Below are 25,981 nucleotides of genomic sequence, written 5' to 3' on the forward strand. Positions count from 1 at the left end.
GTTGTCGCCTATAGTTAGTCTAAATTGGACTGATGATGAGTGACGTTGAATGGGCTCCTCAAACTGAAAGGATACTCATAGTCCTTTTTGTCCATTTTCATAGTTTGCTCTTAAACAAAATTTCTCGATGATCTTCATGATCATAATTTCTTCAGCCAACGTTGAGTTTTGCCGACTATCGAGACCAAATATTTGTCCTTTTTTCAGGGTAGTCAAAGTTTTGTCAAAACTATAAAACCTTATTATCATGAAATGAGAGCGGATTTCAATTTGGAATAAATTCAGCTAAGTAGAGATTATAAAGTGTAACATTATTCTGGTTCAGTTCAGCAATAACGGTATTAAAAAGCTATTAGTGCTGGTTGAAATATTTTCCTAAGTGTTCTATCCATCTGTTGCTAAGTTTTGTTTATTCCCTACCGTACATTGAAGTATTTTGTCACCACTGCTATTTCAAATGTGAATTGAACATAAGGACTTATTGAGCGCAGAACTAACATGCTGCTTATTATCAAATTGTTATTGAATACGTTAAATATCTGAACCATTTTATAACAAAAATCATATAACGAACCGTTTCTGGAAATTAGATACTCGTGGAGTTTTTGATCACCGTAAGTAAACGCTTAATGTTAATTATATAAAAAGAAAACTAAATTTTTCATTAGTAATTTTTCTGGTTTGAGAGCATAGCCCCCTTTCTGCTTCACATGCAAATGCTTTAACTTTTCATTAAAAAAACATAAAGAGACCTGTAGGCCTTACGTGAGCAATTTTCGTTGCCTAAAAGATGATTTTCAATAGTAAAATATAATAGGTCTTATAGTGTTTCTTCCAAGTTGTTGACTGTTTTCTTTTGCATGATAGCAACAAGAGTTTTATAAATCTTGCCTGGTTTAATCTGCACCAAATTGTACGCAGTGTGAAATCGTTTGCGAGCCATTCAGTTTCATAACTATATATCATTAATGGGTCTTGCTTCAAGTTGGTTACCCGGGTCAAGGTTTTTGGGTAAATTTTTGTAAGAAATGCGGTAAATGCGGTGAATTTATGTAAGAAACGCGGTGATTGCGGTGAATTGCGGTGACAATAAATATTTAACCGTAATTCAGCGCATTTCATACAAAATTCACCGCATGTCTTACAAAAATTCACCAAAGTTTACTCAATCTGATTTAGATTCACAGAAAATATCAAAGAATTAAGTGACAGTTGGCGCAGTGGAATAAGCAATTGAAGGTATGCAGAAGGTGAGAGGTTGGAACCCGTGTAGGGAAGATCCTGTTTTTTTAAGAATACTGAGAACATAGTGAAAATAATTAATTCGCCACGATTCACTGCATTCACCTTAAAAAATGTAAGAAATACGCGAAGAAAATTTTTTTCCACCGCATTTCACCGCATTTCTTAAAAAAACTCACCGCCAAACCTCGACCCGGGTAATCATTTCGGTTTGAGGAGAATTTAAACGATCGTTACAAATGGAAATCACAAAATGTAGAGTTTAATTACATTTGGAACAAATAGCACACAGACTTTTGAGCAAAACATGAAAGGAAGAGGCAATTCGTTGAAGCAAGCAGGGTTTAATAAAATGTACAATAAATTGATGTGGAGGTGTTTTTATTGTCGTATAAAACTACCTTAGCCTTGAGTTATCTGGCCATTAGAGTCTAAGCAGGGTTGTCTCGGTTCCACGTGCATCTTTCAAAATGTCCGAAGTCTGCAGTGAGGGAAGTTCATAAAGAAGTTCCTATATACGTAAACAGATTTAAGAACTCTCAGCATTTTCGAAATTGTAAAATGTCTGTTTTAAGCAAGATTACGTGACTCAGCACACCTGACTTCGAAACCGATAGTCAACATCTCGAACAGCTACGCGGTCTTGATTAAAGTCAGATTAAACCTATACATATGTTTCCAAATGTCAAAGGATTCACATCCGTTCATTTTCGTCATATAGCAGTCATGTCAGTGACGTCATTTATTAGTAGCAGCAGGAGTAAACAAAATGCAGGTCTTATGGTTCTATCAGTGCAACAATCAATGACATCTGACGCAAGGAAAAGCTAAACAAGCCAAATAATTGAAAATTAATTTTTGTGATTTTCTTATCAATTGCACTTTCTGAATGTACTGTTGTCTGTTTTGTTTTATATTGTATGTTGAACAGTTATTTTATCCGCAAGAATTTGTCTGCAAAATTGATGGAAAATGCTTTTGATTCTACAAAGCTTTTGTGCAATAATTTCTTCAGATAATTTGTGTACCAATTGTAATTATAACCTGTTGTATAATACAGGGAGAGTACAACTTTTCTATTTTTTTGCTTCTTATGAAACGCTAAACGCAAAGCAAGCCGAAGCAAAACTAACCGGTTTTTTTTTCATTGCGGTTTTATCTTTTGTCCAGTTTTTTATGGTATTGATAATACAAGGTTTCGAAAAAACTACTAATTTTGAATAATTGCCCAGTTTTGAGGTCTTTTGTAGCCCTGTGACTTTATCACATAATTGACAGATCCCGTGTTCTTTAACAGATTGAGAATTTGAACTTATTTTTGTTTTATTGCATAGATCATGGCTTTAACGGTTACCACTCTGTTTTCTAGCAAATTTAACCGATATGTCCAGTTTTGCCAGTATTTGTCGTTTTATTTAAGTTTTAAATCACAGAAAGATTGCTCTTCTTTTTTGGTCAAAAGATTGTTTCAATGGCCTGCAAATGAATCTTTCGACCAAACAATCTTTGGTCAATCTTTTGACCAAATAATCTTTGGTCGAAAGATTGTTTCAATGGCCTTCTATATAGCTGCAAATGAACATATTTGACTATTTCAACGAATAATCAATGTTTTTTACTTAATTTCAAATCTTTCTGAAGAATATAAACTTCTTTTGAACATTACTCTTTGTTCTTCTTTTTGTTATCCCATAATTTGGTCTCCTTAGTGGAAGATTTGATTAATTTTTCAATTAAACAAACGTTGAGTTTGCATCTTTTCCTATGCTTTGACTTATGGTTTTATGGCTCGGATGATGTGCGTTTTAATTAGAGTCGTTTTCGTTTTGATACTGGTCAAAATTTGTAGTCCTTTTGTCATTTTAAACAGATGGCCACTAATGGTTCAAATGAGACCAAAGTGACCCGATTCAAGCTTAGTCTCACTAATGACAGATCCGATTGACTTCAGCGCGGCCTCTTTTGACCTTTGCTATCTTATCTCTATTAACTTATAAAAAAGTTTCAGCTAATAAAGAGCAATACTTTGTTTGTTGTCGTTATTTGGTTGTTATTCTTGTCTCGTAGTCCAGGTTCCCTTATTTTTGCAGGTTCCCTTATTCGTCTAATGCGTCGTTTTCTAATTCATTCAGTGATTCGTGTTGAAAACTTTTCTAACTCATACCTCAAGTATTTTTGAACAAAGTGAGAGCTTTTGAAAGATTGCTATCTCTTCCTAATTTGGTAGATAACTAAGTCCAAAATAAGGATGAGTGGAATTGAAACAATATGCGCCAACGCCGAGCCTCAACGTTAGGTTGTAATCTTTCGTAAAAAGTTGATAGAAATGACTAACATGAAGGCCTATAAGCTCAAGACAATCTTTTTTCAAATCAATCTCCCGCATTTTGTTCCATAAGTAACAGCTAAAATTACGTGATGACAACTGCGCTTTCTGCTATATGTACGCTTTCTTCATTCTGCCATTTTGTGTCGAACATTAAATTTTGAGTAAAGCGATCAAAATCTATGCGCACAAAATGATGCTGATAACTTGAATATGAAACACCAACCAAGAAAATAGGTTAATGATTTTGGTTTCAGCTGCATATTTTTTATTATTTGGACGACAGCGGACACTTCAGTCCTTAATTTACAGAGAACATGCAAAGGCAAAAGTAATGAGTACCTTGTTGACACTTGTTTGATTTCACGTCTCGATATCTATGAGGATAAAGAACATCAAATGAATTCAATTCGCCAAGAGCAGATTGCCGTTTCAATGAAATTTGTTTTTCTGCTAGAAACGGTGTTTCTGTTTTCCGCTACTTGCTTGTTTGGGATTTCCAGCCAAAGACAATTTTATGTTTCTTACGTCTAATAAAAAATACGTCATCTTCACATTCAACGCAACTTAATTCACTAGCTTAAAAGGTCAACTATTTCAAAACGACAAGATCAAAATTATCCAAAAAGGTATGTTTACTTTGTTAAATCTATTGCCTCGTTACATTATTGACCGTAAATTTAATTGAGCCTAATAACTGCCTCTTGTCGATTAATAACCTGATTCACTCGCCCCTTCGAATATTTTAATTATTAAGTTGTGTTCAGGTATAGGCCTTCTGTAAAAGGGTAAGATTTTTTGAGTTTTTTCAAATTGATTAAGCAGAAATTGTGGTTGTTTTGTAGCAGATTCACAATTTGAAATTTGTAGGATTGTTTTAACAGAGACAAGTAGTACTAATACAATTAAAGATCTAAAAATTGAGGTACCACTGCTTTATTTATGTTAAGTAGCAAAATCAGCTTATATGAGGTGAACCATATTGTGTAATTTCTAGAAATGATATTTAAAAATTGAGGAAAAATTAAGAACGTCAAATGTATTGTTTATCGCAAATTTCTATTTTTAAATATATTCAGACAGTTAAAAACGCATATAATTGCGCGAATTTTTAAATACTCGGTAAATTTGATTTAGAATATTATCAATTTTTGTTGAGCTTTCATTAATAAACAATTTAAAGCTATTTTCAACCAAAAGACCTAATTTATGAACTTTCCGATATAAACAGTCGATAAGAATAAAAGTTTAATGGAATCCTTCCGGTTATTGAAATATCTAGTAAAAACAAGCAAAAAGATTAATGTGAAGGAAATTCAAAACGTTTGAACAATTTGAAAACATATTTGAAAATTTTCTGTCGCTATCTGCTCAAGAGAATTTGCGGCGTTATTTTAGGCGGCATAAAAACGAAGAAAAAATCAATAGTGGCAAAAGTTTCAGGGATTGAAAATTAAAAATTAAAATAAAAGGCATCAAAATCTTGCAATTTTTTAAATCATTCAAAAAATTAATTAATCATAGCAGTTAGTTGCCCCGGGTTATTAGCGATATTCAAAATGCAATCCTCAATGACTCAGAGGTTCTTTGCCCCTTATACTTTTTGATCTACTCACATAAGATTCATTTGTGTCCATTTTTGTATACCAACAAAGAGGTGCGGTAATGTGTTCGCACATAAAATTCCGAGCCCGCTCCTCTGCATTTTTAGCATAAATGTCTATCAAATGAGGAACAGATACAAAACCCCCCAAAATTTAAGCATTTTTCAAAAAGAGTGTATGAACAAAAAGATCGCCTCCAATGGAAACATTTCAGTGGAGTAAAATATGCCGCATTATATTAATCAGATCAGCCATTATTAAGAAAAAAACAAGTCAAGACGAACAACAAGATGAAATAACAATAACTACAAACATTAATTACATCCAAAAATTTATGTCCATTTTTAATTAAAAAAAATACGAACAAGGTCAAAATAGCGTCAAATAAAACTGAAACTAAACGAAATAACTTGTATATCACTAGAAAATAAATGGGACCACACAATAATAAGGCTCGGTAACAATTAGACAAAGAAGAACAAAAAACAGCAACGTTAAAAAATTGGGTTATATTTTAAAAAACGGTTACTTGCAAGGTAACAAAAACCGTAGATAGTAATTGAAAATATCCAGCGTGTTTATGATCACAAACGTCTCCATAGGAGGGCACTATGAAATTTAATTATTCATTTTTTTGCGTTTACAAAAAGAACGACATATAGTGAGAACAAACAAAAATTCAATTAAAGCTTGCAAACAACCGCTGCCGATACATTTATTTGAGCCGTCCCCAAACGCCAACAATGTGGTGTTAGACCTCTTTTAATGAGACTAGGTAACAAGCAGTCATAGAAAGAGAGAAAAAGCGCAAAATTAAGTAATACTTTTGTACTTTTCGAAAACAAATTTTCTCAAAGTCATGAAAGCCATTAGCTACAAAATTGAATCATCAAACAGGTGCTTGCACTCATCCAAAACAACCGTATGAGACCTTTAATAACTTAGAATATGTCTAACGTCTACAAAAAGAACGTCAAACGCAGACAACAAAAAAATTATTTACTTTTTAGCAAAGCCATTAATTTCATAACGAATTCTTTTAAAACATTAGATTTTGCAAACTTACACCTCCACTCAACAACAAAAATTTTGTATGCAGCCTGTATTTAACGAGACTAGGTAACAAATAGACAAAAAGAACAAAAATTGGAAATTAAAAAGTGTTTTTTTTGTTTTTGAAAACAATTGTTTTCGAAATCATGAAAACTATCAGCTAACTACTCAAAGTGGAATATAAGCTCATATAATTCTCCACATAAAACTAATGAGATCTGTAATGATCCAGGATTTTTCAAACAACTAAAAATGGTCGGATGCCACTATTTATTCACAAATTAGACAATCTAAAATCTTAACACTGAGCTTTAATAATTGTTCTTAAAATAAAAAACATTCAAAATGTTTTTTTTAAAGAAAAAAACCGACTGATTACAATCCGATTTTTTTTCGCTTGTATTTCTCCAATATTGGACCAAAATCAATTTTGCTATTGTTGTTAGTCCATAAAAAACACAACCGTTTCGAACGTTATAGATCTAGATAATTTGTTAGTTAAGAGATCAAAAATAAATGCTGCGTTATCGATATTCATAGAGTGAAGTTAGCAAAAAACGGCAAAATTGTAATTCCAGAATACTCTCAATGGAAATGGAGGTAAAACTGGCTTCATTGTAGCTTGCAAAGATTGTGTTGGTTGCTTTTGGATGGTAGTTCCGACAAATTTCGCCAAAGTGGACAAATAATCTTTTTTCGGGCAATTTTGATGAAAGAGTCTGAATTTTGAAATTTTTAGCCCAAAATTGCAGCCATAAAAAATAAAATCAAAATATTAAATAATACCTTCTTGTCCTTAAAAACAAAATGAACAGTACTATTGTCAAGAATTGTTACGTATTTTGGCAAAATAAACAAAATGGGCAAAATGGACAATATTTAGCAAAATGGACGAAATGGACGAAACCTGTCTTCATTTCTGTCCATTTTGGAGAACGGGCAAAATTGAAGACAAATTTCATTTTTTCCTTTTGTTTGGGAGGACTAAGTTTTTTCTAACTATCACTACCTTTTACTTACTATAGATGTTTACCTATGAATTTTGTTCCAGTGCTTTTCAAATCTAGCTAAACACTTTCTTCAAAATAATTTTGCTGCAGTTTTTCTGACTTATGATAATCAGCGCTTCTTTTTTATTCTTTTTTACAGGTTAAGAACCGTGTTGAATTCCCAGCCAAAACCGAACGGTTATCTTGCGAGATCTTGCAAGATTCTTGCAAACCTTGCAAGACGATGCATCGTCTTGCAAGATTTTCTTGCAAGATCTTGCAAGATAACCATTCGTCTTGCAAGATAACCATTTGTCTTGCACAAATCCTGCAAGATAACCATTTGACTTGCACAATCTTGCAAGATAACCATTTTTAGCGCAAAAAACCTCCTACATCCTAGAGACCTAGTCTTAGACTGAAAAGTTTTAAAAAGTTGAAGTATTTGAATGTACACAAATTCTGCGCATCGACAAAATTAATTTAATAAAAAAACAACAGAAAATTATTAAAATATAGCATCAGAAAAAGTGTTCTTCAACCTTCTTTTTTTCATTTCCTTTTTTCAGTATTCTTGATTTTTTCTATCAAATTCGTGATTTTCTGTTTTCTTGGTTTGAAAGAAGATGGGTTGCCAATGGGTTGCCAATGGGCAGACCATGGGTTGCCAAAGGGTTGCCGATGGGTTGACGACGGGTTGCCAATGGGCTGTCGATGGGTTGCCAATGGGCTGTCGATGGGTTACCAATGGGCCGATCATGGGATGCCAATGGGTTGCCGATGGGTTGAAGACGGGTTGGCAATGGGCTGTCGATGGGTTACCAATGGGCTGACCATGGGCTGCCAAGGGGTTGCCTATGGATTGAAGACGGCTTGACGATGGGTTGAAGTCCTGGCTACAACAATGAGAAATTTTTAGTACGCACACACACACCACACATGTGCACACACACGCACACCACATGCACAAGCACACCACACACACACACAAGCGCACCACACACACAGACTTACATGGTTGACACAGGTATGGTTGACATTTTTGCGGGAACTAGATGTTTTTTCATTCTCAATTAATTGTTGAAATTCAGTTTGTGCGGTACTTGCTACCTAATAATCATTTATAAAGAATGGACTCACAGAAAATCGTTAATTACAGAAAAAAAAGTGTAAAAAAACAATACAGATCATGAGCTGTGGATGCTTTTGTACGACTTTTTTTGTGCTTACCAAATCATTCACACTTGTTCTGAACATAATTAACCATTGAAACAATCACTGAACTGTTTTTGGGGAAATTAATATTTCAAATACGTTATCGACGGTAAACTCTTTTTGAAATTTTGCGTTTAGGCCCGAGAGAAAAATCAAATTAAGGCGAAAAAATTTTTGACCTCAATTTTCCTCTTTAAACTATATGTATACTTCAGTAGAAGCGCCATTCTGCTATAGGATGAGTTTAGCAAGGATTGGAAGGTCGAGAAATATGACCATTTGCGATTTTGGGCATGTAAATAATTTATCAATGAAAAACGTTATGTTATCGCAACACGAAAGGTATGGTTGTCAATTTTGCGAGAACTATATATTTTGTCACTCTCAATTGACTGTTGAAATTCAGTTTATGTGTTACTTGCTACCCAATAATCATTTAAAAAGAATTGATTCACAGAAAATTGTTTTTTTTTAAACAAAAAGTGTAATAAAAGAATATTTATCAAAAGCTGGAAGCCGCCGGATGCATTTTTGTTACCTTTTTTTGAATGCTTAACATTACATTCACACTTGGTTTTAACAGAATGAACCGTTGTATTGGTCATTGAAGTATTTTGTAGAAACACTTTTTCAAATACGTTATCAGGTAGTTTTCCTTAACTTTAATTAGTGTGTAGTTTTTGGCTTTCAAATGCACATCAATTTCGACAAAAAGTCAATTCAGCGACGTTTTAGACATACATGGTTGATCTCATTAATTTATTTACTCATTATTTGAGGTCTTTGGTTTTTTGCAAGAATCTTGCAAGATAACCATTCATCTTGCAGGATCTTGCAAGATAACCATTCATCTTGCAGGATCTTGCAAGATAACCTTTTGGTACTGACTGGGGATGTCTGAATCAGGATAAATTTTTCTGTTGAATTTTTCATTTTTTTGATTGGCTGGAACATTATATTCACACTACCGATCCTCCTTGTATTGGCTCAAGCACTGTGAACACTTTGCGACTGGTCAATCCATAGCTCAATTTTATTAATTCGAGTTGCCTCCCTTTTTACAATAGTGGAAGCGATTGTTAAAAAGATACGTATCTTATTGTATCCAAACTAACTAAATTTACAGAGCAGAATTTAATAAAAGCAAAATTAATGCGAGCAAACGTGTCTAATACTGTCCAATAACATCTATCCAGTAACTCAACTAGCCAACAAAATAGATCAATCTAGTACTAAAATCAATAAGAATCATGAGCTGTTAAATTAGCTACATTAGACTAATAGTCTCAGCACTCGCCCGTTATCAATGAGTTCGATTCATTGAAAAACTCGATGCTTCGAAAAGCAGTAGTCTACTGAAAACATTTACAATGTAATAATAATAATACAAACGTCATATAAATGAACAAATGATATAAATTTTACAACGCTGCTTAAGACGTAGAGCATTGACTACTGTAATTCTCCAACAAAGGTCACTTTATCAATCGTGTGATCAATCTTTTTTCTTAAAAAGACAGCAAAGATATACAATTTTTTTTATTGAATACTAGCCTCTGCTATAAAACATGCATACAGTAAGAAAAGATATTTTTCGCGTTTTACACGCATATGGTTAAAGTAAACAAACCAGTTTCATGCGCTCAAACTAAAAACCAATGGCAAACTGTATTGAATAAGTCTAATGCTCAAAAACAGATCTCAAAAGTTATAATGCTAACGTCAAAACTAAGCCATAATTCTAATTTAAGAGACATGTCTTGTTCATACTTGTAGAATTAAATTTACTCTTATGGCCATTTGTTAGGTGACTTTTGACTTTCTGAGTAACTTAAGAAAGTGGCTATTCTTTACAGGCTGTATTTGAACAGACTCAAACATGTACAGAAATTTCGCAACATCGTGAACAATCAACTGAACAACTATTCTCCAATAATGTCGTCTACATTGCTGAGGAAATTGACGAGGCGCCGGACACTGGACGACGATGCGATGGCCACCGAGTTAAACCGATGTCTCACAACTTTCGATCTTATTTTGATCGGAATCGGCGGAACGGTGGGAAGTGGAATGTACGTTCTTGCTGGAGAAATTGCTCATGAAGTTACAGGTCCCGCTCTTTTCCTCTCGTTTCTTGTTGCTGCAATTGCGAGTGCTATGTCGGCTTGGTGCTATGCCGAATTTGGCTGCCGGGTTCCCAAAGCGGGTTCGGCTTACATTTATACTTATCTCACTGTTGGGGAGTTTATGGCGTTTGTAATTGGGTGGAATTTACTTCTGGAACATATAATCGGTGCAGCTGCTGTGACCAGGGGTCTTGTTGGTTACATCAACGCAATATCCAACAATTTTTTATTAAGAGCAACCCCCTCAGCTCTCTCCAGTCATCACTTCGATCCATACGCTCCTATTCTTATCATTGTCTTGGCTTTTGTGGTTTGTTTGGGTAAGTCCAATGTTTACTCTGTTTTTACAGTGCTATAGAGAACGCAAAGCTAAATTAGCATTCAACATTTTATGACGTAAAAACATCAAATCTAGGCCAAAAATTAAACTAATTTCTGGTTACTGCACAAGAAAGTCTCCCTCAAATTGAAAAAAAAATTTGATGAATCTAGCATGTTTTTAATTTTTCAAGGCCATTTGGATTTTTATTAGCTGAATTGTTTTATTATCACATAACCAAATTTTGCCGACTTTGCCAAAATTTTTGATAGGTAGGGTGTATGAACAATGTGCGCACGCTCATTACCTAGCATCTATTCATTATGGATAAGAGACGGAATAACTGCTTGCCACTGAGTTTTCAGTTTCCATTCTTGTTCTCTTTAGACATGTATGGCAGTTGACACTGCTGAGGTCAAATTTTGGATCGCAGCTTCCAATAATTGTTACAAGTTATGAAAATGCTCCAAGTTAAAGATGGTACTTAAAAATTTGATGTTGATCGGGTGCTTTCGCATATTGCGTTCTATCGCTATGAGGCATGCATTTGTCTCGGATCGTTTTCTCGTCGGGGCATTTGAATTTTTTCTCAAAAACGAGATAAACCGGGAAAACCTGGAGGTCACGAAGTTGCTGAGCAGTTCTCTTAGAGCCTAACTAGTTTTATAGAAACTGTTGAGGAGACATAAATTAACGCATTGTGTAAAGGGGGTAATTTGACCCAATCACTCACAACTTTACTTCTACCTCCCATCACATCTTCCACTTCACCCCCCAACTGCATCCCTTCTGCCAAAATCCGCCCGTAACCCTTCCGCTTGACACCTACCCGCGCAAAACAATCCCACGGCTCCATCTCTTCCCGTTTCATTCAACCCACCATCTCAGTAGAGCTAAAGCTAGCCTGCCTAAGCCAAAGCCAGGTACTGACGACTCCAACAGCTCGCCAGTCGGTTGAGAGCAATTGGCCACAAAATAGATGTTTAATTGATCTGGAACGAAGTTTGAAGCAATTATTGTACACGTGTGTGTCTTTTTTATGCAAAATTTGCGCTTTTTCTCTAGAACATTCTCTTACTTTTGACGCTTCTCCATCAATTTTGAATGATCTCAATTGCGCTCACTCCTAAGTAAAGTTTAACGCTAAAATAAAAGCAATTGTAGATTGAGACAGGGACTTAGCTGCGAAAGCTATAAGTATTAGAACTCTGGAGGTCGTGGGCGCAAATCCTATTGTTCGGATGTTTTTGCAACCATAGACAAAATTTGGATCCATTTGTTCGGTCGGTACGTTTTGCCTCCCCCTTTTACAGAGGAAGTTTCATCATATAGTCAATGATTATGTAAAAAATGGCACTGTTTTCAGCGGGTACAAATAATATGCACGCAGTAAGCTGGACGAGGGCACAAGAATTTATCTAGGCTACAACCCAGGAATCAAATTTCTAGCAAAATAATCTTGGTTTGCAAACGTTCGCCAGTTTTTGTCTAGCTGACTTAATTTTGTAGTTTTGGACAAGGTTGTAATGGTTGTAATTTTCAGCAACCTCTTTTGTAAATGAATATTAATCGCTTAGCATTGGGTCAGTTTTTACATATTGTTGATATAAAATGCCTTGAGTTAAAATCTTTTAAACAGATATTGTTACATTTGTCGTCTCTTATGTGTCCATTTGGTTCAATCCGTAATCTGATACCTGATTAAAATTCTGATAGGAATTTCTTTTTTCTGGTGTAGCTTTGTGCAAAAATTGGAGAAAGTTTGTTCTGATTCGCAGTTAAAAAATGATGGATTTAAGTTTTTTGGCACTATATTTCCCACTTCTGGAATCCGCGCCATAATTAACAGTCTGGGCCACAACTTTCAATTTCTTTCAGTTATTTAATCACTATTTAAAAAAAAATCAGAAATCAGCTACAATTACAAAAAAAAACTGATCTTTTTTATATTAACATCAAAAAACTTAGTACGGCAGACAAACGGAAAATAGATAATAAATAAAAACTTGCCAACATTGGACATTTCTGCTCTGAAGGTATTGCTCTGAACTCATGTGCTGATCTTGGTATGCTAATTTGCGTGTGGATGTACGTTGAGTCAGTTACTATGGCAAGTTTCCTTCTTGAGTCGTTTCCAGAATTCATCAGGCCATGCTTTAATTTGTCTACATCAATGATTCTGGCCACCATTTGACTTCTAAACAAATCATTTTGGAATGATTTACCGTTTTCAACTGAATTTGTGTGCGTGAAGTCATTTCTGACTCCCTTTCTCAGTCTTTATGTCAAAAGCGTAAATGGTGTTTTTTGGTCATACGTGACTTACTCTCGAACTTTCTTTATTGTATGATCACATCTGTAACTGAATGTGAATAGAGTGCAACTAACATAGAGCGCTATCTTAATTTTTTTACTCTGACGTACTCTCTTCTTTTTTCTTGCTTATTTATTTTCTGTTGTCAAAACAAGCTTCAACAATCTATTTTGCTACTATTATCCGACAATCTACCGGCTCTGTTATAGACACTGTGTTTCAGGTATTAAACAATCGGTTATAGTGAACAACTTTCTAACACTGCTCAACATCTCAGTTGCCCTGTTTGTTATCGTCTGTGGAATGATACTAGCCGACAGTGCCAACTGGGCACATTTCCTTCCCAACGGAGCCTCTTCCATATTCGAGGGGGCAGCACAAGCTTACTATGCGTTCGTCGGGTATGACGTCATAACAATAGCCAGTGAAGAGGCATTAACTCCTGAATTCTCAGTGCCTTTTGCTTTGGCATTTGTAGTTTTCTTCGTAACATTTCTCTACTGTTCGGTTTCGGTTGCTCTGACATTGATGGTTCCCTTTCAGCTTATAAGCAATGATTCGGCATTTGCTTCTGCACTTGATTACAATGGATGGACATGGGCCAAAAACATTGCAAGCGCCGGTGCAATTGCTGCAATGTCTTGCACGCTTTTGGGTTGCATGATAACAATGCCACGTGCGCTATACGCAATGGCCTCGGACGGTATTATCTTCCAGTCTTTATCCAAAATCAGCTCGGATACGCGGGTTCCAGTAGTAGCCACTATTTTGGGAACTATCAAAATGTGTCTATTTGCATTCTTTCTTGAACTTCGCCAATTGGCCGAGTTTCTTTCGATTGGAACCCTGTTAGCTTACCTGTTGATTGCTCTGGCAGTTATCATGCTTAGGTACCACTCCACTGACTTGATTACAGGGAAAAGTTTTCCTGTATCAGAAACAGTGCCTTTAGAAGGTCAGCGACGATTACAACTGCGTCAACTTTTTGTGCTTATGATTTTTGTCATAATAGCGCTTTTTACAAGCCTTTGTATTAACTTTGCGCAGCTTACTAACAATGATAGTGTTTATTATACGTGCTTGATATTCATATGGATTTTCTGTTGCTGTATGATTTATTTACTGTGCTATTTGTCATGGATATCGACAGATAACAAGGATTACGTCAAATCTGCATGTAGGGTTCCATTAGTTCCTTTCCTACCTGGAGTATCAGTGTTTGTCAATATTTATCTGATGACGCAACTGAAACTGGAAACGTGGATGCGGTTCATAATCTGGATGGCTCTGGGTTTTATGATTTATTTTGGGTATGGAATTCGAAACAGTCGGCTTGCGGGTGATGATAGCGAGAATGGGGATAAAGAAGGGATTATATCGACGAAAGATCATGACACCGACTCCAGTGGAAAGAAGACATCATATCAATAATGTATGTCAATATAATCGACAGGTCACCTACTCTGCTAGATTTAACTGCTCTTACTGATTACCATAATTGTACATAGAAGTATTGAATTAGAATTGGTCGTTAAAAATGATGCGCTTGCTATATGGGAAAATGCATGAATGGCTATATATTATATTTTTGTCATTTAGAGCTTTAGATTATATTATGCTTATTTGAAATTTGCAAATCGCTATCTTCGAAAATTAAGGTACCTATAGCAAATTACAGCAGGGAACGCAGAATTGGAAAATCAGTTAACATGATGAATTGCTCTCAAACGAAGCTTGTTGCAATTATATTATGTTAGTCCTGTTGGTCTTTTTTATGCAATTTTTGGCTTGACCGATGTTTCGTCTGACCCATTTGACTTTTGTCCTCAAAAACAGGGATAAACAGGTAGCGCACACCGAGCAGTACGTTCTCCTAGAGCCTTTCAGCTCACTGTTATCCAAGTATGCTATTCACAAACTGTTTTGGAGACTTATAATTATGGTGTGAAGGTCGGTTCTTAGAAGTTGACCCCTCTGCAGCCCCCTCCCCACATCAGCCCCCTACTTCATCCCCCAATCCCTACCCAAGCACATCGTTCAGGCTGGAAGGGTCCCGTGCAGCAAAAGACCCCCTCGAACCGCTGACCCTCCTCCCTCCCCCCACTGTTGCCCCCAACCCCCATCAGCCTCCCGGCGGTGCACTCCCTCCCGCTGCGCTCACCTCACGCCCCTTCAATTAAGCTAACGCTAGCCTCACTAAACTGTGCCTAGCTACCGACGAAGCCAACTCTGAGTGCCTAGCTACTGAATTCGCCTGACGTTAGTCGGTTATGTTTGGGTTCTTTTGTTCTTGGAAAGAAAGTTTTATATTGAACAATTAAACAACTAACACAAAAGGTGAGGTAACGTGGTTTATTTACCCAGTCTAAAGTGGGTTTTCCCCAGTCTAGTAAAAGAGTACTTTACAAAGACTTTTTTTAATAACTAAATATAAATTTAGGAGGAGAAAACTAGCATAGGCACACTATTGTTGACAAATTTGTCAACAAATTTCAGTTCTTTTTCAAAACTTTTTCAACTCTTATGCTTAGATCCTATTACGAACAATGCCTTCTTTAAACTGAGTAAAAAATTAGTGCTGATGCAACCTCTCAAAAAGAAATGAAAACTAAAAAATTATCAATTAACTGACAGTTGAAATCTATTTTCTGAAATGAGTTACTTCTGCAAACTTTTTCCTTCGGTTTAACTGGTTTTAACATTTTATACGCTACGTGCACCAAGTTAACCTTGCACGATTTTTGCATGAATCTTACAAAATTAATTTTGTCTCGCAAGATCCTACAAGATTTTATCTGTCTTGCGAGATTATACAGAACCATACAGAATCTTGTGTTTTCGACTTGAATAATTATTTGCAGAATAATTTTTTCTGAAATGTTTTAAGACAAACAGCTTTTGCCTCGAAAGAAGTGTCACCTCGAAGTTCCTGAGTTTTACGTCTGTTCAATTATTGGTAAGCATTATTTTGATCATTTCAATTCATATTTAGTCAAGTTGCTCATAAATACCAAAAACAAATTCATTGCTTTCCTCAGTAAAAATAATATGTTATTCATAAGTTCTCCGAAGGTCAAATGATGCAGCTTAGGGAATTTATTGCCACTCACACTACTTTGTGGTAAAATGATAACCTATTGTTCTTTTGAGAGCAATTTTTTCAAAATTTATCTGGTATGTTTGTGGTTCCAAGTTTTGCCGGCTAAATTGCGGTGTAACAGTTTGATATTTTGGTGAAAGAACCCGAGTTGTTTTTTCAGCATTTGGTTTCTGAACAACTTGGCGGGTTTCAATGTCACCCTCGTCATGAAATATTTTCAACTTTTGTTTTGGGTTCTCATTGTATTTACAGATAAATAGTGCCCCAGAAAAGATAAGAATTGGAGACCGATCAGAATGAAGAAACAAGATTTTCACAAAGTTGCAGGATTCCCGGAATCCGTTAATATTGGTCCTTCAAAAAGGCATGTTGCATAACCTAATTATTTTTTTGGAAAAATCACCCAAATCTGTCATAATTGCCCTCTTACACACTCTGCTTGTTGACTGATTGATTAAAGGCCCTCTTTTTTACAAATCGAAGAGGAATAGTAAAATTCTACAGCTTTTTTCTAGCTGACAAAAGTTTTTTTCAAGACTTGTGCTTTTGAACTTTGCTTTCGAACATTGACTTCTGATTAACAACTTGGGTTGTTGTTTTTGAACATTGGATTTCAACAGTTGCACAGTTTATAATGTATAGTTATTAGGAACTGCGGGTAATATTCGCGGTGAAAAAATCATTGAGAACTTTTGATCACTTATAAGTCACTCCAACCTACTTAACCTACCCTTCCCCACTTCTCCTTACGCCTACTTTCCATCTCCAACTACTTACCCCACCTGCCCCTCCTTTCCGCCTACTTACAGACATTTCTCTCTAAAATTAATTGTTCTCACTATATGTTGCTTTTTTATTTCCTTTTTTATTTCTGAAATAGGTAGAGTTAAATAAGGTTTTATTGGACGACTCTTGGTGTCGTTTCCAGTATTCTACCGGCTATATTTTTTATGCAAATTGTTTCGCTTGACCCTTCTTGACTTTTCGAGTGCATTTTTGCGTTTTGCGTGATCTAAAATTCTCTCTCATAACGATTTCAAGCAAATGAACTCAATTGGCGGCAATTTATTACTAAAAGTCACATGATAAGTGCACCGACACTGGTGCCATTTTTCCAAACTTTTAATGAGGTTATTTGAAGCCCCTAGTGAATTTAGCAATCCCAGTCAGGCTATCCCCGACTGATGCAGGCTGCAAATGATTAGAGCTTCCACTAGTTGCTCGAGAGCAATTCTTCTGGCATTGTAAAATTGGCCACAAAAGTTTGTGTCACGTCGCATCGAATGACAATATAATCTGTAAGGCGAAATTATTGAGCTGCATTGTGAAATTGCATTGACAGCATTTTATCTTAGTACGTGTTAAATAGTCTGCTCTTACATTCACTTATTAGTTGTTGCAAAAGTTTCTCAACTTCAATATTTCTGAAAACCTTATTATTTTAAAATAAGGAAGTTGCTCAAAAAGGCCTTCTTTTTTGTCATTTGCCATTATTAACGTAGATGAGAAATACCCATTACATAAGATTTATTAAAGATTTATATTGGCAATTTAGTCTATTTTACATCCTGAATTCAACAAAACGTCCTGAACCATAGTAGCATTGTAACTCAGCTCTGAATCATAGTATTTTAAAGAGCAAACTAAAACGGTGCAACGCCGAAGCTTCAACTTCGTATTCAAAAATTTCAATTTTGCCATGCTTTTTGTATGCAACATTAAAATTTTTCTGTGAAACATTAAAGATGGTGTTCAGTCTATTTCAGACAACAAAATTGAACACTTAAGTTGAACCTCACATCCTGAGGTAGAGATACCCTTAGGATAGACTGTTACAATACTGAGTCGAGAATATACTACGGAATTTTGACACGAGGGTCCGGGGTATCATAATAAATGTAAGGGCCTTACAGTATGGGATATCGCGACAAAGGAACGATTATACTACTTTGTTTCTACTGTTAAAAAATGTATTATACTAGGATATACCTCACTAAAAGATTATAATTGTTATTATACTTTACAATGCCTCTGTCTCAAAATTCCACAAATTAGCATCTTAATTAAAACCAATCGCTAGGGAGCAATGGCTTGTATTGATACACATACGCATGCACAAATACATACATATACACCTGCTCTTATTTTTACATACATATAAACACTCATCCACTCACCCAAACACACTCACACACACAAACACCCACACATACACCGACCCCCCCCCCCCCCACCCAACACACTCACCCACACACACACACCCGCACAGCCACCGCACACACACACACCCACTCACACACACGCACACACACACACACACACACACACACACACACACACACACACAACCTACCATGCGAGAATGCATGTACACACGCATACCGTTTTCTTGTCAAAAGATGTTGAAAAATGAAGAAAAAGTGCTGCTGTTCGCTGTTCTGTGACAAATTCTCTCGATAATCTCAAACGTGCTTAAGCAGTGCAAACTTTTGAGGTACAGACTGAGTTGGACTTGAATAAATTTTCTGGCAATTGGAACGATTATGATTGTCATGAAGTTATAAATAAAACTCTTGGGTAAATGTTCAGGTTTCAAAACACATAAAAAATTATAACCGACTAACGTCGGGCGAATTGCTCTCAAACGACCGGCGAGCGGCTGGCTCTGTCAGTAGCTAGCCCCGGGTTAGTGAGGCTAGCTTTAGCTTGATTCGAATCTGTAAATTTTTGTTTTCTAGCCATAACAGTAAATAAATATTAAAAAAAACTGATTTTCAAAAAATTTGCAAAATATTCCAAAAATTAAAAAAATGTTTCCAGATTCCGCAGTGAAAAATTGTTCGAAGCCAATTTTTTGTCTCTGGAGTTTTGTCGGGTAACCCATCTGCAAGACTTAAGAAGTTTTGTTAGCCAGTAATGATAGTTAAACTCAGAAAAGGGGCAAAAATATTCAAAAATAAAAAAATTCAAATTTTATCAAAAAATTTCTAAAGCAGAAGTCATTAAAAATTTGTGATCATTCCGTTAACTCTAGAAACTTTGCAACAGCTTATTAAAAAATCTTGGAGGAGGCCACTAGAACTCTGGTGCCGAAGTTTGCGATAATAAAAAAACGAAAACTAATCCATGGCCAAACAAAAATGATTCAATCACTTTTTAGGGAACACTAAAAGAGCTTTTCTGACCCCTGAGGCTGAAAAAACCTGAATAATGACAAAAAGTTAAAAAAAATGAAAAAAATTGCAAGTTTTGTCAAAAAAAGGTTAATATCCGTATGTTAAAATCTTGAAAAACATTCCACTACATCCAGAATCTATTCTATGACCTATTGTAAAATCTTAGAGGAGATTTTTTTGGCCCTTGAGGCTAGAGAAACCTGAAAAACGACCAAAGTTTTCATAAAACTTGAAAAAAATACAAGAGTTATCAAAAATAGCTAAAGTTTGTGATATTAAAAAGTTCAAAGATATACCATGGCAAGAACAAATTTTCCAGTAACCCATTATCAAACCTTGGAGGAGATTTATTGGCTTCTGGTGCTCGAAAAACCTAATTTTCGATAATAAATTTTAGAAATTTGAAAAAAAATGCAAGTTTTATAATAAAAAATGCTAATATTTGTTATGTCAAAATGTTGAAACCATTACACTGCCAGTAGAAATTTTAGAATAATATATTATTAAACTTTTTAGGAGTTTCATTGATACCTATGGCTGAACGAAACTAAATTAAACAACAATTTTCAAAAAGCTTGAAAGAATTGTGAAAGATATTATAATTTTAGCGAGTGGTTGTTCGTCAGTTGCTAGCGAGGGGGGAGGGGAGAGTCCACCGGGACTGATGGGGGCAACAGTGGGGAAGGGTGGGCAACAGCGTGATGAGGGGGGTGGGGGCAATAGTGGGGGGGTCGACAGTGGGGGTGTCTTTAACCTCTAAGAACCGCCCTTCACACCCTAAGTATAAGTCTCAAAAACAGTTTGAGCTGAAACAGAGCTGAAAAGGTCTAAGAGCACTTAATTCCCGCTGGGCGCTACCTGTTTATCCCGTTTTTGCGGACGAAAAGTCAAATAGGTCAGACGAAAAATCGGTCAAGCGAAAAATCGCATAAAAAAGACAAACAGGATGAATATATTTGCTGCAAACTTCGTTTGAGAGCAATTAATATATAAATTACTTTTTTATTTAGGGAAAACAGGGATTATAACCGATTGTTTTTTTCACCTGATTCGTTAGCTAATGGAACTACATACGAAAAGAAAATAAATTATTTGAAAGCTTTTATTAGAAACACATATCTGTAGATATCACAACTATTGTGAAGTGAACTTTAATATTATCATAAAGCAATTACAAACTGCTAACAGAAATACTATATAATGTAAATACTAAATACACATTGTACTCAATATAATACCGGAAAAATTATTAAAGACTACCGGATATTTTCAATTTGTCCCCCCTAAGCGTGTTGGATGCATATACATATTGATTTACTGTGTAACAGAACGTGTTCTGTAACTGTGAGTAGTTCATAACGTACCGGGAGAGGGGGACAAAGGAAAAGATCCGGGTCATAGTCAAGACATGTCTAAAGCAGGATTAATTTATTTTACTTCGACGTGATAGCGAAATACAAAACATCTAGCTCAAATTTAAGGTATTCCCATTAGAGCCCAGGCCATAATGACCATAAGTGTATAATTTCGGTGATTTACGTGTTTGCACTTTCTTGCGCCTTTTACACAGGGATGGCGTGGCTATCTTGGGAAAGAACACAAATTTTTATGTGGATAGTTTTTTATAGAGAATCCGGTAGTTGATCACATTGTGTAATCTCTCGTAAGATAAAAAGCCCAATATCCGAACATAAGCGTGAAAAACGCCAATGGGAAAAACCATCTCGAAAAACTGTCAATAGCTCCAACGTCATCCATTTGGAATTGACATCCGGGTTCCACAAAACGTCGACAAAAATATCGAGCAAAGGAGACTCCTGGCTCCCCTCCCTGGCTCTGTGTCCCCATGCCACCCCCACACCCCCCACAGAATGCTTCCATTCCACTAGAGGGGGTGTTGTGTTCGCAAGAAGAGGGGTGGTGGGGTGGAGCCTGTGGTACGAAGTGCTCCTCTGGGTAGATGCAGTTGTTCTGCATGTAGTAGTGGCGAGGGTCCATCTCAATGTCGTTCACATTGGACACCCTCTGTCCGATTGGAGCTCCGTGCTTCCTGAATGCAATTAAGTTCCCGACATTTTGAAACAATTTTTTGTGCCCTTTGTTAAATGCAAGGCCTTCATTTTCTTGATAAAAATTAAAATTGAGATGCCTTAGCAAGATCCAGATGAGCCAAATTGTTATAAAATCTATAGGATTTTTTAAAAAATATTTGTTCGTATTGTGCCCGTATCTCCAATTTCGTCCGCAACGGTCCGTTTTGTTAATTAGTCTTATCAAGATATTTCAACTGTTGTCTCTCTGGTATAACGCTAGGAATCGATCCCACACAAATTAACAACAAAAAAAACTAACACGACCCTCATAACTGCTGTAAAATTGTTCAAGAGCAAATAAATCTCATCATAATTGAAAATTTGAATAAATCGTTTGTATTCCTAGATGTGTCGGGAAAAATTCCCATTCTGCCAAATTTCTCAAAATATACCCGTTGCTAAAATTATTAGAAAAACTATTTAGCATGATAATGCCTATGTGCGAAAATTGATAATATAATTTAGTTTACGTTTTAACCGCAAATACTAGCTCATTTGGTTAAGCCTCGCCGGCCTGGTACAAATGATCTATGCTAAATGTACCTGATGAGAACAATGTCGCTGTGTAGTAGCTCCTGAATCTCGTATCTGGACTTGTCGATCTGTCTCTTAATCTTGGCACTCTCCCTCTTCTGTGGCATCTGTTGGTCCATGTAACACACCACTGCGAACTCTATAAGACTGGCGAACACGAAGAGGAAGCAGCCTGCCAAGTAGACGTCTATGGCCTTCATGTAGGAGATCTTGGGCATGTTGGCATTTGTGGACGAGATAAGAGTCAAAAGGGTCAGCACTGTTGTGATACCTACAGACACGGATATATTCAAAACCTGCATTTATTAGTCGCCTACTGTAATCTTTAATGAAGGGAACGGGTATCCAAAGAATTTAATGAAAAATTTGAAACTACTGTAAATTACCAGCAGATCAATTGGACATTGCCAGAGAAACTAAAATAAGCAAACTAAACTTAAAAATAATCATTGTTAAAAATAATTAGTCTAAAAAGAACTTAACCTGAAAGCCCAAATTGATCAATTAAAATGCATCCATTAGCCCACGCACCAGCCGTGAAAGAAGTTTATAGTCCACAAAAAATAGAAAAACTCCAGAAAATGACAAAAACATTTAAAATATTGAAAACTGCAAAATTTATACAAAAGTTTCTGAATTTCGCAAGGACAATATGTTCATAAATTCGTTTGTCTTTCGGATCTGTCCAGTGAAGCATATGCTAGACTTCAAGAAGTTTCATTAGCCCTGAAAGATTGATAACTGCGAGAAAATGACAAAAGCTTTCAAAAAATTTGAAAACAAATTCAAACTTTTTTGAGTTATTGCTACAATTCGTTATATTAATATCTTCAGAACCATTTCATAGTCTTCTGAAACTATCCAGTAATCCATTTTGAAGCCTAAAAATTTTCACTGGCCGATAAAGAAAAATAAATCAGAAAAAGATTAGAAGTTCCAAGTTTTATAGAAAAAAGTTCAAAGTTTTTTTTTCGTCATATCAAAATGTTAAAAACCATTTCATTGTCCCTAGCAACTACAAAATAACTTTCAATTAACCCCTAAAAAAAGTTCCCTGGACCCTGGAATTAGAAAATTTCAATAAGATGAAAAAAATTATGAAAAAAGCTTGAAAATAGAAGTTTTCTCAAAAAAATTCTAAAATTCGTGAAAATAAATTTAAAACCATTTCATTTATACTAGAAACTATACTGTATCTTATTATCAAAACCTAGAGGAGGATCCCTGGTCCCTAGGTCTGAAAAATTTGGAAAATGACGAAAACATGAAAAATTGGCAAAAAATAGTATCAATTTGCGTGTTTATGTTTGTAGTACCAGAATATATATCTCACAAAATGATCATAAACGGTAATTATTTCTTGATTAAGTTTTTTTAATGAATTTTGACAAACGTCAAGTTAGGTCTGATTCAACAAAATACCTAAAAATGACGCAAAACGTGAAAAATTATTAAAAATTGTCATTGTAGCCTAATGACACTTCAAAAATCCATTGCACTTTTTACAAAATAAATTGTTATTAAGTGTAAAAACGCCTTTTATGGAGTGTCAGGATTATTTTGGCTAGCGCCCCCAGATTTTTAAGTGATGCTAACATTATATGCAACAATTTTTCGTTGAAATACGTAACACTTTCAAACCAGAGCTCAGCTAGCTTTTAGTAAATGCATATTTTTCACATACGCATATGTATAAACTTACTTAGATTTAACTCTTTGCTTAAACATGTATAAAGGGGGTGCAACGGGGCGGGGTGCGTAGCAGAAAAGATCCAAGTATTATGATCTATCGGGGAAGAAAACAGGTTCTGTTTTTTTTGGTCGTGTAATTCTGATCATACCAAGTGCGGCCCTGGCAGGAATGGCAGTTCTGGCCACCCAGAAGGATACCCAGGAGACCATGACGATGAGGGTGGAGGGGATGTACATCTGGATGATGAAGTAGAGGGTGTTCCTCCCAAACACGAAGGACGCCTCCAATGTTGACCAGTTGCCAGTCGTGAGAGACCGGTCGAAACTGCGGTACGTCAAATTCATTACCTGTGAAATATTTACCACATGATTAAGATTACATATTAAGTCTTTTCAAAAAGCATGCATCTCAAATATGGTGATAAAAATGTTAAATTTTATTTACATGGTAAATTATTTTATTGAAGCTTTTTCGTCTCTATAATTTGCGAAAAATTTTACCCTGATTGAGATGCCGTCTTTATGAAATCGTAAAAGTCTTCTAAAAACGAGATTTGAAATAATTTCCGACCATATAGTTTAATACTAGACGAACCACGAAATAACGTTGATCAACCAATATTGGGTGTGAAAAAGCACAATGGCTCGACATTTGAAAAGATTTTGGGAAAAACCGTTACAACTGTAACCGTAGACCCAGCAAAGTCTTTTAAAATTGAAAATTAAAAGCCATTGTTTCTTTTCACACCCAATATTGGTCGATCAGCGTCTCTTCTTTGGCCGACCCCTCAACTAGGGTGAGTATGAATTGTATGTAACATTTTTATCACTGATTATCTTAGAAATTCCGGTGTCAACATTCTGGTTAGATGTTCAAGAAGATTTCTTTCTTTCAAATGTCCTCTGCTATTTTGTAGGCCTCCCCGCTCTCTAATACATGTTGAAGAGAATTCTTTTGAAAATCTTTGGGATGTTAACCTGGAAATTGGCTAGTGTGATGTCATCTGATATCTGGATAGGGTCTTCTTTGGTGCTCTCCACCCAGAGATACTGGATGTCATCTGCCGTGTAGCCCCAACTGACAAGAGAAATACACCTTCATTTTTTAAATCAAAATAAATCATTAATGCATGAGAAATGGGTTACCTACACCCCAGCCCAGTTAAAATGCCTTAACTGTTTTGCTTTGTTTTGCACACTTATTCGCCAAAAGGACTAATAAATCGAAAACCAAAAAAAAACGGGACCTGATATAAACATATCACAACCGAACATGAATGCTAAAATCTGATTGTCCAATACGCAACTTCAATTAATTCATGTTCAATCTATTGTCCCAATTTTTGCTTTCGATCTATTGTTTGGTGTCTTAGTACTTCAATGTCGACCCTTAATTAAATGCTTCTTTGACGAGTAAGGATTTGTTAATATTTGAACCGAATTGTGGTCCAACAGTTGGCGCTACACGTGATAGGATACTATAGCGAATTGAACTGCGTCAGTTTCTAAGTGAGAAATAGGGCTGTGGACGCCTTTTTGAGTCTGCGGTAACATGAATAATAAAACATAGTCTGTTGAAGCCAAGAGAGGCCGCTGAAACTTTAGGGTGAAGTTAAGCAAGCGCAAGTTGTATTGCTAAAAACAAGTATCCACAAATATGTGTTTCTAGAATTTTTTACGTGAAAATTGGTTCTCTATTTTTGCTGTTTCTATATAAACAGATATATCTTTAAAAAATGATCTGTTGAGACTCTTATTTTTTCTCAGTTTTCGTATTTTAGAAATACTTTTAGAAATTAATACGTTTGATGATGAATAATTTGCACATGAATTTGTTCTCGTAAATATTGCAAAACAGCCCATGTTGAGGTCCCAGACGGAAAGGCGGTATGTCCAGACCAGAATTTCACCAGAATTTCGTGCGTTCATATCCAGACCTTCGTGCGTTCACCAGATTTTCGTCCATTCAGCAGGCTTTCGTGCGTTTATGTCCAGACTTTCGTGCGTTCATCAGACCTTTCGTGCGTTCATGTCCAGACTTTCGTGCGTTTTTCCGTGTTTCCAGACTATGTAAATTTGAACGCACGACACCCCCGTCGTGCATACATCTGGTTCTGGACATGTCGACTTTCCGTCTGCGTCTTCAACCTGAGTTTAATTTGCTGTATAAACCAAAACGAGTCACTCAATGAATTATC

The 25,981-nt window shown here is 35.8% G+C and overlaps 2 protein-coding genes across 8 annotated transcripts in view; one reads left to right on the plus strand and one right to left on the minus strand.

The window, feature by feature from the left end:
• The first annotated feature begins 371 nt into the window (after positions 1-371).
• Positions 372-14,828, plus strand: LOC142337015 (cationic amino acid transporter 4-like). Of its 2 annotated transcripts, XM_075386048.1 has the most exons (3): positions 372-614; positions 10,286-10,875; positions 13,412-14,828. In XM_075386048.1, the coding sequence occupies exons 2-3, from the start codon at positions 10,365-10,367 to the stop codon at positions 14,617-14,619; spliced, it is 1,719 nt and encodes a 572-aa protein (XP_075242163.1). In that variant the 5' UTR covers positions 372-614; positions 10,286-10,364; the 3' UTR covers positions 14,620-14,828. The 2 variants fall into 2 exon arrangements, with proteins under 2 accessions (XP_075242163.1, XP_075242153.1); XM_075386038.1 differs by lacking the exon at positions 372-614 and having other exon boundaries at positions 10,086-10,875.
• A 5,707-nt stretch (positions 14,829-20,535) lies between these two features.
• Positions 20,536-25,981, minus strand: part of LOC142337031 (gamma-aminobutyric acid receptor subunit beta-like) — a 38,155-nt gene continuing 32,709 nt past the window's right edge. For all 6 annotated transcript variants that reach the window (XM_075386107.1, XM_075386088.1, XM_075386098.1 and 3 more), the window contains 4 exons: positions 24,762-24,861; positions 23,933-24,131; positions 22,101-22,362; positions 20,536-21,514 (listed from right to left, as the gene is read on the minus strand). In XM_075386107.1, the coding sequence (XP_075242222.1) occupies positions 21,109-21,514; positions 22,101-22,362; positions 23,933-24,131; positions 24,762-24,861 (967 nt within the window). In that variant the 3' untranslated portion in view covers positions 20,536-21,108. The remainder of the gene's footprint in view (positions 21,515-22,100; positions 22,363-23,932; positions 24,132-24,761; positions 24,862-25,981) is intronic.

Source organism: Convolutriloba macropyga, chromosome 1, assembly GCF_964194025.1.
Source record: "Convolutriloba macropyga chromosome 1, txConMacr16.3, whole genome shotgun sequence".
Classification (NCBI taxonomy): Eukaryota; Metazoa; Xenacoelomorpha; order Acoela; family Convolutidae; genus Convolutriloba; species Convolutriloba macropyga.

What these genes read in the sequence shown, in the direction of transcription:
- LOC142337015 (XM_075386048.1), top strand. Translation starts at nt 10,365, where the DNA reads ATGTCGTCTACATTGCTGAGGAAATTGACGAGGCGCCGGACACTGGAC. An exon ending in GGCTTTTGTGGTTTGTTTGG is followed by an intron (nt 10,876 to 13,411) that starts GTAAGTCCAATG and finishes ACTGTGTTTCAG; the next exon opens with GTATTAAACAATCGGTTATA.